Source organism: Fusarium fujikuroi, chromosome FFUJ_chr11 (assembly GCF_900079805.1).
Source record: "Fusarium fujikuroi IMI 58289 draft genome, chromosome FFUJ_chr11".
Classification (NCBI taxonomy): Eukaryota; Fungi; Ascomycota; class Sordariomycetes; order Hypocreales; family Nectriaceae; genus Fusarium; species Fusarium fujikuroi.
In genome coordinates, this window is record NC_036632.1 from 1,545,700 (window position 1) to 1,558,208 (window position 12,509).

At 47.6% G+C, this 12,509-nt stretch overlaps 5 protein-coding genes; 4 read left to right on the top strand and 1 right to left on the bottom strand.

Moving 5' to 3' along the window:
* Window positions 1–71: 71 nt before the first annotated feature.
* Window positions 72–1,930, top strand: FFUJ_11803 (probable phytoene dehydrogenase AL-1 (carotenoid biosynthesis protein al-1); the record flags this gene model as incomplete). XM_023570743.1 has 4 exons in its annotated part: window positions 72–105; window positions 160–281; window positions 327–860; window positions 908–1,930. 4 exons carry the CDS (start codon window positions 72–74, stop codon window positions 1,928–1,930), a joined length of 1,713 nt encoding a protein of 570 aa, XP_023437811.1.
* A 712-nt stretch (window positions 1,931–2,642) lies between these two features.
* Window positions 2,643–3,824, top strand: FFUJ_11804 (related to HSP30 heat shock protein Yro1p; the record flags this gene model as incomplete). XM_023570744.1 has 5 exons in its annotated part: window positions 2,643–2,691; window positions 2,746–2,823; window positions 2,881–2,950; window positions 3,048–3,364; window positions 3,415–3,824. 5 exons carry the CDS (start codon window positions 2,643–2,645, stop codon window positions 3,822–3,824), a joined length of 924 nt encoding a protein of 307 aa, XP_023437812.1.
* Window positions 3,825–4,356: 532 nt separating this feature from the next.
* Window positions 4,357–6,237, bottom strand: FFUJ_11805 (probable ammonium permease MEPA; the record flags this gene model as incomplete). XM_023570745.1 has 6 exons in its annotated part: window positions 4,357–5,057; window positions 5,117–5,364; window positions 5,467–5,593; window positions 5,677–5,889; window positions 5,944–6,013; window positions 6,136–6,237. 6 exons carry the CDS (start codon window positions 6,235–6,237, stop codon window positions 4,357–4,359), a joined length of 1,461 nt encoding a protein of 486 aa, XP_023437813.1.
* A 1,907-nt stretch (window positions 6,238–8,144) lies between these two features.
* On the top strand, window positions 8,145–9,490 carry FFUJ_11806 (related to 3-(3-Hydroxyphenyl)propionate 2-hydroxylase; the record flags this gene model as incomplete). XM_023570746.1 has 3 exons in its annotated part: window positions 8,145–8,281; window positions 8,332–9,094; window positions 9,143–9,490. 3 exons carry the CDS (start codon window positions 8,145–8,147, stop codon window positions 9,488–9,490), a joined length of 1,248 nt encoding a protein of 415 aa, XP_023437814.1.
* An 852-nt stretch (window positions 9,491–10,342) lies between these two features.
* FFUJ_11807 (PEP5-like protein) lies at window positions 10,343–12,179 on the top strand (the record flags this gene model as incomplete). XM_023570747.1 has 3 exons in its annotated part: window positions 10,343–10,423; window positions 10,472–11,963; window positions 12,028–12,179. The coding sequence occupies 3 exons, from the start codon at window positions 10,343–10,345 to the stop codon at window positions 12,177–12,179; spliced, it is 1,725 nt and encodes a 574-aa protein (XP_023437815.1).
* Between the last annotated feature and the right edge of the window lie 330 nt (window positions 12,180–12,509).

Below are 12,509 nucleotides of genomic sequence, written 5' to 3' on the forward strand. Positions count from 1 at the left end.
TCTGACTATCAAAACCGTTGGTTTCGGGTGAGTCGGTTATTCACTGAGCATCTTCACTTTTTACAGCCAAAATGAGCGACATTAAGAAATCTGTTATTGTTATTGGTATGTTACTCCTAATATCATGAGCATGAGAAGGTATTGACTGACAGTTACCAGGTGCTGGTGTCGGTGGTGTTTCTACTGCTGCGAGACTTGCAAAAGCTGGCTTCAAAGTCACTATCCTCGAGAAGAATGACTTTACCGGTGGACGTTGCTCTCTAATCCACAACGATGGCCACGTACGTCTTCCTTCTCACTCTTTTTACGCCCACTAACCTTGTCAGCGCTTCGATCAAGGTCCATCTCTTCTTCTCCTCCCTCGCTTCTTCCACGAGATCTTCCAAGACCTAGGAACATCTCTAACTGCTGAGGGCGTTGAGCTTTTGAAATGTGAACCCAATTACAACATCTGGTTCGGCGACGGTTCATCTTTTGAGATGTCTACTGATCTCACCAAGATGAAGAAAGCTATCGAAGCCGTTGAAGGTATCGATGGTTTTGAGAGGTACCTCGGTTTTCTTCAGGAGTCGCATCGACATTATGAAGTCAGTGTTGAGTCTGTGCTGCGAAGAAACTTTCCTAGTATTTTGAGCTTGGCGAGACCTGAGGTGCTGTTCAATCTGTTCAATATTCATCCCCTTGAGAGTATCTGGACGAGAGCGAGCAAGTACTTCTGGACTGAGAGGTTAAGAAGAGTCTTTACATTCGGAAGCATGTACATGGGCATGAGTCCGTTTGATGCGCCAGGAACGTATAGCTTGCTTCAGTATACTGAGCTTGCTGAGGGTATCCTATATCCTCGAGGTGGATTCCACAAGGTTAGTCTTGCAACCCGACATGATAGGTTTCTCACTAACAGCTTCAGGTCGTTGAGGCACTGGTTAACGTTGGTCAGCGTCTCGGTGTCGAGTACCGTCTCTCCACTGGCGTCAAGTCCATTTCTATTGACCAAGCAACCGGCAAGGCAAACGGTGTCGTTCTGAGCGACGGAACACATTTACCTTCAGACATTGTCATCTCAAACGCCGACCTTGTCTATACTTACAACAACCTCCTTCCTAAGACCAGCTACGCAGACTCGCTATCAAAACGAGAAACCTCCTGCAGTAGTATCTCTTTCTACTGGTCTGCTTCTAAGATCGTTCCTGAACTCAACGCTCACAACATCTTCCTTGCGGATGAGTACCAGGAGTCTTTTGACAGCATCTTCAAGGAGCACCTCATTCCTTCAGAACCATCCTTCTATGTCAATGTTCCTTCACGCATCGACCCTTCAGCTGCTCCTGAAGGTAAGGACTCTATAGTCGTCCTTGTACCCGTTGGCCATCTTCTGTCAGATTCTGAAGGAACACATCGTGGTTTGTCCAAGTCTGGAAATTCTGGTGGCCTTGAAACAAGCCAGGACTGGGATAAGATGATCTCTCTGGCCCGTGACACAGTCATCGCAACAATGCGTGCGAGAATAGGCGTTGATCTTGCTCCTCTCATTGAAAACGAAATCATCAACACTCCCTTCACGTGGCAAGAGAAGTTCAACCTCGACAAGGGTGCTATTCTTGGCTTGAGCCACTCCATCATGAATGTTCTCGCCTTCCGACCTGGTACTCAGCACTCCAAGTACAAGAACTTATACTTTGCTGGTGCCAGCACACATCCTGGTACTGGTGTTCCTGTCTGCATTGCTGGTAGTAAGATTGTTGCAGAGCAGATTCTCAAGGATTCAGGTTTCAAGAACAACCAGATCCCCTGGGCTCAGGATACTACCAAGTCTCCCAAGGGTGGACTGGATAAGATGAGCGATTCGTCTTTGACTCTGTTCCAAGGGTTCTTGGGGGCTCTGGTTGCGATTTTGCTGGCTTATTATTATCTTGTCATTGCTGCGAATTAGCGAACATTGGTTGGTTGACTAGGAGTATTTCTTTGGTGCGATTACTTGGTTAGAGATAGAACGAACTCCCCTAATATCTACGATCTACTGGTCTATGTCCATGATTCTCGAAAGTCATCACTATGGTGTAAATAACGTGACAACTATCTGATCGGAAAGAACCGGATTCCCAATAATATTCATGCACTGTCTCAGACTGTGCTTGATCTGATCATCTCTATACCCCACCAAAACGTCGATCCCGTTGTGTTACATGGAACATTCCTATCTTGACCTCAAACCGTCATCATTTTCGGCAAATACGTCGATCAGCCTTACAATTCGCCCCTAAACTACCGCGGGATCTTCCATTTTACGCTACGGCTACCGGCAACGTTTTTAGTCACTCGATACCACGTTTAAAACCTAGTGGTGTGGACTCAACATGTCAGCACGTCATAGACTCGATATCAGCCATCGCAGATTCTGACAGCGCATATTGATGAACGATGCGTTTTGTTTCTGGCAATGACGATTACTCGGCAGTTATTTCCGTGTGTACTCGGCAGAGTCGGATATGAAGTCATGGAAAGGGAGACGGAAAATGTGGGATTGAAGCTTGGCTGCATTTAAGGGTTTGACATACCTGTCGTCTTCTTGGCTTGCAGACATTGCATTTTTCGCTCCACGAATACGAAGCTACTTTCTGCCGTTGAATTAACTGTTGCTCACCATGGCTGACCACCTTTATGCGAGAAAGAATGATGCTCTCAATGTCAACCGTGAGCCATATCAGCCCCTCAAGTCTAAATGCGCTGACTAACAATTCACTATAGCTGACATTGTCAATGGGCAACGCAGTGACATTAACATTACCGTCAGAGGCTCTGACTGGTACTGGGCTGTCTGCGCAGGTGTGTACAAGAAAAATACGTCCAGGATTTTGGGATGCAAAGACTAACTGTTCTCAGTCATGACCGTTTCAACCTTTGCGTTTCTCGGGCTTGGAATGAGAAAGCCTCGCACCGATCGTATCTTCCAGTAAGTTCCATCAGAGTTCCATTGTACATTCTTTCTTTCTTGTTGATCTATGAGTATCCATTGAGTAAGGTGTCATGTGCTTTACTGACCTGCTTAGCTACATCACTGCAGGTATCACCATGATCGCATCTATCGCATATTTCACGATGGCTTCAAATCTTGGCTGGACTCCTATCGCGGTTGAGTTCCAGAGGTCCAACCATAGGGTCGCCGGGATCTACAGAGAGATTTTCTATGCAAGATACATTGACTGGTTCTTGACAACTCCCCTTCTACTCACAGATCTTCTCCTTACTGCTGGCATGCCCTGGCCGACTGTGCTGTGGGTGATTCTTGTGGACTGGGTGATGATTGTCACTGGACTGGTCGGAGCCCTCGTGAAGAGTTCTTACAAGTGGGGTTATTTCGCCTTCGGTAAGTCGGCTTCCAAACACTGACACCATCATCACTGACATACCTCCAAGGTTGCGCTGCCCTCGCATACATCGTTTACGTGCTCGCTTGGGAAGCTCGTCTACATGCTAAGCACGTTGGCCCTGATGTCGGTCGAACCTTTGTCATGTGCGGTTCCCTCACAGCCGTTGTCTGGATTCTCTATCCTATTGCCTGGGGTGTCTGTGAAGGCGGTAACTTGATTGCCCCTGACTCTGAGGCTGTCTTCTACGGCATTCTTGATCTCATAGCGAAGCCTGTCTTTGGAGCCTTGCTTCTCTGGGGACACCGAAACATCGACCCTGCTCGTCTTGGTCTACGTATTCGCGACATTGACGAGCGTATCTTCCCAGATGGTCCCAACAACAAGGTTGCATCTGGACATGGTGCTCGAAACGATACTGCCACTGCCTCTGGCTCTAATGTCAACCCAAACGCCTGAGTGGAAGGTTACAAATAGAAGGAATGGGCGACTAGATCTTTTGGATCCCCATTATCTTCGTTATCAAGCTTTGGCGGAGTTTTCTGGTCAATTAGCCAACTGAACCTGCTGTATGCTGTTCCAGAGTCGGACACTTGCGTATAGTTTTCATGTACGAGTACTAGTCTGATGATACCCGAAGTTTGTTTCGTGGCACGGATATGTCTTGGAGCCTTGTTTTAATTGTCCAATCTCAATCTTTGAATCTCTAGTTTTATTACATAGCCATATCTTCCTCAGTTCACTCATTGATTCAACACCGACCTGTTTTACCAGTTTAGTGATGTACACTTGCCCCTTAAGAAAAGATATCATCACTTCAGTATGAGTAAGTAGATATTTCTGACGACATTCTGTAGGTTAAGATCTTTATAGAAACTATTCCCTCTTGTCTAACATCTAATTCTTCATAGGCGCTCACATCCAATATTATGATAGCCAATTAACGAAATAATTGTCCTATAATAAACTGAATACTACTATCTTCGTCGGTTTAGTCTACCTTCCTCTCTTCACTCTTGTCGGGAGTCTGCTGGGGAGTTGAAACTCTCATAGGTGTTCCCTCCATCACCGGTGTGATACCTCCGTTCATATAGTGGTCCTCCCAGTCCATGTCACTAAGATACTTATAGTCAAGTCCTCTGATCTCGTGTTCCTCGCTGGCTCGAAGATGAAGACCAGGGATCTTGCCAATGACGAAGAGCAATATGCACGAGATGACAAACGACCACGCAGCGCAGGTCACAGCACCCGCAATTTGGAGACCAAGCTGGCGGTAGTTTCCGTCCCACCATCCACCTGCATAAGCGTCTCCTGATACACCGTCCAGAGCAGGAACATATCCAGTAGCAAAAAGGCCTGTCAGGATGTCTCCTATGACGCCGCCGATTCCATGGATTGCAAAGATATCGAGACCATCGTCAACCGAGAGAATGTACTTGTACTTGACGCAGTAAAAGCACACCAGTGATGTGACACCTCCGATTACCGGAGACACATAGATGAGCGTGAATCCGGCAGCGGGCGTGATGCCAACTAGTCCTGCAATGATCCCACTGCAGAAGCCGACCAGAGAGAACTTTCGGGTATGGAGGTATCCGAGCAGAACCCAGGCAATTCCACCAGCACAAGCAGAGAAATTTGTGTTTGCGACGACGTAGATCGATCGTAGACTGAGGTTCGCGGTACTGCCACCTGAGTTGAAGGGAGGAAGGTTAGCTTTCGGTCGTACATTTCAACGACAATTGACATACCGTTAAATGCAAACCATCCAAACCAAATAAGTACAGTTCCTAGTACCATAAGTAGCGGGTTATGTGGTTTGTAGTGTACGGCTGCCTTGCGATCGGTGATACTGGCGTCGGGGAGTCGGGGTCCCAGCATAAACGACCAAGCCAGAGCACCAAATCCGGAGGCAATATGAACTGGCCCTGATCCCGCGAAGTCATACAGGCCTAAGTTATACAGCCATCCGGATGGATTCCATTCCCAATAAGCTAGACTGTAGCGATGCCTGTTAGTGACTCTTCACAAGATGAGGTTTGGTCCGTGCTGGGTCCAAGCCATGGTTGCGATCCAGGAGGCACTATGACATATAACTTACGGATAGTACACAAAAGTTGTCCAGCACAAAAGGAACACCATGCTAGGCCATAATCTGCCTCTTTCAAGCATCGCTCCAGCCAAAATCATGGCAGTGGCGGTGACGAAGGTGACTCCGAAGATCGCATCTAGAGGATGTAAGTGTCAGCCACCAATGTTCAATGACACTAAATCCTGCGTTCAACTACACATTCACAGGGTGAGTACATACATAGGATCTCTGGGATATCAGCGTTTGCAATCGATGGCTGGGCAAGGACGTTGTGGAATACAGCGAGCGACAGGTCACCCAGCATTGGGTTTGTAGTTCGAGATTGATACAAGCTGTAACCATAAATCCAAAATTGTATGCCTACGGCACAGGCGCAGAAAAGGGACTGCAGAATTATCGTCAATGCTGCTTTCTTCCTGTGCATACCGGCATCTGTGTCGCGTCAGTGTGTGGAACCAAGTGTCTCGAGGCGTCGCGAGTCCCTACAAAGAAAGCCGATTGCAGGAGTGATCTGCCAGCAAAGAATCGTGCAAACCAGCATCCATGCCATATCGCCCTGTTAAACATCATTGGTTAGAGCTGGGATCTTAACCGAAGTTTTCGTGGAAGCGCAGCATGAGAATAAGAGCCAGCGGAGCGAATGCACAATCTGGTTTTCCGTCTCACCGAATGACTAACCTTGTCATAAGTAGCATTTAAGTCATGCGTAATAGGATTACCGCCCGTGGGATCATCATTGTAATCAGGCCACTCAGTGACCGGAGTGATTGTCGAAGCCATGCTGTATCAAAATTTGGCGGAGAGACTGGCTGTACACATTGCTGCGCTCCACCCGACGGCAACACCCACAGTCTTTAATGTCTTTTCCCCTATGTGAGGCCCTGAATCCTCGTATCTCAGACATATCCTAGTGTTTTGCCAAGAAATGGGTATCGTAGCTGAATCGGGAACATTTTTCCCTTTCCGGCGAAACAACGCGAGATAAGAATTAAGGTACAAGATAACGTTGCTTCATCGCGACGTGGCTTAGATTCCTTATCTTTGGCTGCATGATGTGTGGTTGGACAGATCTGAGATCGGCAGAGATAACGGACGAGCGGAATGGTTGTTCCCCTGGCTTCAACGCGATTCGGATCAGGATAGAACAGAATAAAAGAGCATGACCGGTAGCAGAGTTCCTTCAAAATACTCAGTATAATCTTCTGATCTTAACGAGGCATCAAGACAGATGCAAACCTCGTAAGACTTTAGCTGAACCTTAGGCTAATCTTATGGCATTTTAGGTAATCTTAGTACAGCGCCTCTATCGATGGCAGAAGGGTGAGTGCATGACTTGACGTCTCACAAGAGCCAATGGTAAGTGATTATTGCTTGGTACCTTGCAGGGGATGGAATTTTAGTCAGTAGTTAGCTACGACCTTATCTTTGGCCAGGTTCGCTAGTTGAGAAACGCGGAGAAAGGCTTGAGACTCATTGGCGGGGACCGAGGCCGCGCGTGTTGTTCAGTCTGCAAGGTCGAGCCAGAATTTAAGGTTGCGATAAGAGATTATGATTATCTCTCTTGAGATTAAGGAGAACCAATCAGAAGATGTTCTGAGCCCACTGTCGCTTGGGTGTGGCTACCCGGGAGTCAGTAACTCCCATGTTGGGACCAATGTTTGCATTTATCAGATCATTTAGACATTATTCACATGTTTATAGAACTTCTTATCTAATGTCAAGCCAGTTTTGTTCTTTCTCTGATGTGAAGAAGAGTCAGTCGTGCAGATATGTGAGCTTTCATGTCAAAAACTTTCAAGGAGACAAACATAACAAGAAATCATTAACAATTTTCTATGTACATAAAATCGAATGCAAGTACCTCATGTCTCAGACGTTGATAGTGATCAAGGTACATATTCGATATAGGAGCAATTAACGAGAATAAATCTTAAGTATTTAATAAGGATCTCTAAGCTGTCATTTTCCACGAAGAGCTCGAGTGATGAATCATTTCGCATGATGGTCATCACTGAAATTTGTGGGGCTCTGGCTCATGACGTGTTACGCGTCCGTGGGAAACTGAAACACATTTTGTCAACGGACCAGCGTTTACTAGAGCTCTGTACCTCTTTGTCATGGCGCTGTTCGAAAAAAGGAAACACAATCGAAAGCAATGATTCTGTTGGCGGGTAAGTTAGGGTGCCATGTTGTAGCCAGTCGAATAATTCCAGCATGATCGATCTCAGAGTGGCCGTAAGCGCGCGCGCCCCTTCAGTTTGTCGCGTCTGCCCCTTTCAAGGTCGAACGATACAGCTGGACATTGCTCGATGCTGGTGACTCACTGCTAACTGAGCAGTGGCATCAGTTTTCATCGAACCAAGGTAGCGGTAGCACATGACTGAATCCTCCCTCCGTTAACGGCAGAGAAGACATCGGCCCCGGTGACGATTCTCAAAGCCATCGGATAAGTGGGGACGGCGACCCGGCCAAAACGGACGCCGACTCACGAAGCCGGCTCCACAACCTTGGAAGCCCCGACATGCCGATCCGTGATCACATGAAGCATTATTTGCTTCGTGATTCTTGATAAACAAAGATTTTTTCTGGTTAAGACAGGCTTTTATATAATATATTGCTATAATATCCTGTCAAAATTGTGTTATTCCAATATCATACAGCCCAGTGTACCTTGTCTTCTTTCAGAAATGCCTAACCAAACCGTTATAGTCATCGGTGCAGGCCCTGTTGGTCTCTTTACAGCCTTGCTCCTTGCTCAGAATGGAATCAAGGTGACTGTGATTGAGGCAGATGAAGGAATATCCCGGAGTCCACGAGCTGCAGTGTAGGTTCTCCTATCTAACTGCCATTCATTCACTGACATATCAACCGCAGACAGCTCCCTTGCGTTAACCTCGAGTTTTCCAAGGCTGGAATCATCGATGAGGTTATTGAATCTTCTTATAAAAGCAATGATGGATACTGTTGGCGAGACGGGTACGATACAACAAAAATCTTCGCAGATTTTACGCCTCCACCATCAGATAATCCCAATCTTTGCGCAGTCTTCATAGGACAAGACGTCTTGGCGCAGATATTCCTCAAGCATTTGATCAATACAGGAAATGCGGAGATCGTCTTCAACCATGCGTTTACCCGCGTTGAAGACCATGGCGATTCAGTTACTGTTCACGCTCGGCGCAAACTTGATGATCAAGAGCTCAGCTTTAACTGTCGATATGTCGTCGGAGCTGATGGTGGTAAGAGTTCGGTTAGAAAGTGTATAGGCCAGTCTCTCGAAGGCTACACCTGGCCAGACATACGGCTCATTGCAGTCAACATCCTCTACGACCTTGAAAAATTAGGTTGGAAGCCTGGCAACTTTATCGTACATCCTGAGGATTGGGCTATCGTTGTGAGACGTGGCCCAAAGAATCTGTGGAGGGTTGCAACCAGCGTTCCGTTTGCTCAGGGTGCTGATGGGGAGCCTATCACTGACAAGACCGTTTTCCCTGTCATTAAAGACAGGCTCGCTAGGATCTTGCCAGGCAACACTGATGAGATCATCTACCTCCAGACAGCTCCGTACACGATTCATCAGCGCTGTGTCTCCAAGTATCGCGTTGGAAACATCATGCTCGCTGGCGATGCTGCTCATGTAAGTTATCCTTCGCCATCGCATCCTTCGTCACTAAACATTCTCTAGCTCAACAATCCCGTTGGTGGACTCGGACTGACTACGGGCTTACTTGATGCCGCTCATTTGGGCAAAGCTTTAACTCAAGTCATAAACGCGAATGCCCCAGAAACAGCCCTCGATGAGTACGCAACCGCCAGGCGTGATGTCTATAAGAACGTCACGGATCCGTTATCGACTGCAAACCTCTTGAGGCTGAAGTCGACTGCTCCTGAAGACATCGCTACGAGGGAGGCGTTTTTCAAGATGCTGAATGATCCGAACGAGAAAGTACAGGTGTTCGCTCATATGGCGAAGGAGATGGGGCTATCTACTACGTTAGATATGAAGGATTTGGGGCCAAGGCCACAGTTGTAAAATGTAGAAGAATAGATACAGCAATCTCCATTGCATTGAGAAACCCATTGGCTTCTTTATCGGGTTAAAGATCTTGAAGTGGAATTGATACGCAGTGAACATCGGCCCGAGCCCAGTATAATTCTCGATACCATCATGTTTGCGATCATAGACCACGTCTATAGTATACGCATAACAGGAAGCAAAATACTTTCCTTAATGTTACTCTATCATGCCACGGTAAGAAAAGCTTCATCTTTGTCTCTGCTTTTCGTACTCCCGGTTACTAAGGGATCGTTTCTACAATGTCTTGACACGTAATCGAATAGTCCGCCAACTGGCCATCTGCTTCAGGGAATTAAACCATAGCTAATAATCAACAGCCTTACGCCTGGGCGTACGCACTACTCACGAGAAACCCCCTTCGCCTTCTGGCATCCGTATTGCATTTGCGATCTTGACCTTAGTCGCCGACTTCAAAGAAGCGAATGCGCTTCTATTGGGACGGACCACAGGCAGGGTATTGCTGTCTAAAGTGGCGCTGCTAAATGGCCGGCGCGTGTTACTACCGTGACCTGACTTACCTACGGCCCCCGGTCACCGCGAAGGCCGTCTCCACCAACCCGATGGCACCTGTCCATGCTACCCCAGATCCCGATTCTTCACTGGCTGGGGTAAAGCTGGGGAACAAGCCAGATTGGAGCCGATACATTTGCAAATACCCTGACAATCGGGACGCGAATTCCAGCCACCGGCATTCAAACACGGATACGCCCTTTCCTACAACCTTGATATAACAAAGCCTAGTCCCACGGTGTTTTGCTACTGGTACATTTGTTCTCAAGCATTCAGCCTCTGAGTTGCATCGTCAACATGGCTTCCCAACCCTCCATCAGTGCTCCCTTTGAGCAAGATGCTGCTCGAATTCATTCCAAGACATTGATCTGCCTTTTCGTAAGTCACTCTGCGCCTCTGGCACCCCCCAAGCTAACCAAAGTCCAGGCCGTCAACATGATATACCTGACACAAATCCTCTCCCTCGTCGGTACAGGCCTCCTGGCGAATACTATGGCCGCGGCCGTCGGCGGTAGTAGCCAGACTGTCTGGTTCTCATCTTGCATCACGATCCTCACCGTCGTTCTCAATCCCCCCATCGGTCAAATCGCTGATTACTGGGGCCGGAAAACCATCCTCGTGGTGATGCCACTTGCTGGCGTTGCGGGTAGCCTCATCGTGTCCCGAGCTCAAAGTTCCGGAACTCTCATCGCCGGGTTCGCAATCTTGGGGTCTACTTTCGGAAGCCAGTCGCTTACCGTTGCTGTCATGTCCGAAATTCTTCCTCGGCACTACAGACCTATTGGACAGGCTGTTGGAAGTGTGTCGATCGCACTTGGTGCTATAATTGCCTTGCTCATGGGAGGCGGCCTACTCCGTCATGGCGACAACTCCAACTACCGTATCTTTTGGTACGTGACGGCCGGTTGCTACGCTCTTGCATCTCTGGGCTGTCTCATCGGATATAACCCCCCGCCTCGAGACCTTCAAGTCTCCCTCAATGTGTCTCAAAAGATCAAGAGCCTTGACTGGGTAGGATATACATTATTTGCCCCAGCCCTCGTCCTTTTCTGTATAGCCCTATCATGGTCGCAGAACCCTTACTCCTGGGATAGCGTTAATATTATTGCACCCTTTGTCATCAGCATCGTCGTCCTGATAGTCTTCATCGTGTATGAGTGGAGGTTCAAGAAGGACGGTATGCTTCATCAAGAGCTATGGAGACATAGAAACTTCGCCATCTCCTTATTTGTCATTTTCATTGAAGGTATCGCTTTCTTCGCCGCCAACTCTTATTTCGTCTTCGAAATATCTCTTGTATATGATGCCAGCTTCCTTTCGGGCAGTGTCAATTTTGCTATCATGTTCATTGCAGCCGCTGCTTTCTCCCCGGTCTTTGGCTTATGGTCCTCTAAGTACAAGACACTTCGGCCACCACTCGTCTTGGGTGCCGTCTGCCTTCTTGCATTCTTCATTCTACTGGCAACCTCAAAGATTGACACTCCTCGATATGCTTTCTGGATATATCCTCTCCTACCCGGTATTGCACTTCCTTCTATTGTTCCATTGACCATGGTTTCTGCGCAATTCGCAACAACACCAGAGCTTATCGCTCTCACATCTGCTCTCATGACTAGTATTCGCAGTCTAGGGGGCTCAATTGGCCTAGCAATCAACAATGCTGTCTTGCACAATGCTTTGGATAAGGAATTAGCCAAGAAGATTGCAGAGGCAGCTCTACCACTCGGGCTACCTACCTCGTCTCTGCCTGCACTTATTCAAGGGCTGGCTTCCCAGAACAAACAGGCAGTGGCTGCTGTCCCTGGCCTCACACCTGAAATTGCAAATGCCGCCGTTTTAGGCATGAAGAAGGCGTACTTAATCGCTTTTCGAAACGCGTGGATCGTTTCGGCTGCATTTTGCTCTCTCATGCTTATAGGTAAGTTCGACCTACCCATTCCCATTAAACTTGACTGACCAAAAAGCCTGCTTCTTCATCAAAGAACAAGCATCCGAATTTGATGCAACCATTGACGCACCAGTTGAGATTGATGCCAAGACTATGGAAGTGGATGAGATCATGCCGCCAGAAACGCAGGAGAAGCAGTTGGAGAGCAGGGCAGAAGTGAGCCACCAGGAGAACACTAGCTCCTAATTGATCTAACATGTTCAGAACCTCTAGGCTGCCTTGGTCGCCCCCAGGGAAGCAAGAAAACATCAGAGCATGGTGTCAAAATAAACTTAGCAAAGTGTCCCCTAAGCTTAGACTAGATTTACCTAAGTATTTCCATCGCTTGGGGTCAAGGTCCTCTAAGTCGCGTCCTGGAGTGGGTGGCTTTACACGTCTAGTAGCTTCAGGGCAATTCTCGCCCGCAGTACATAGCTTCTGTCGGGCTGGTGATCAGGGTTGCAAAGCTGTCCTTATTGTCATTAGCTGAAGCAATAGTACGTGGCTTAAATGTTCCAACCGTCTTGACCCATATAC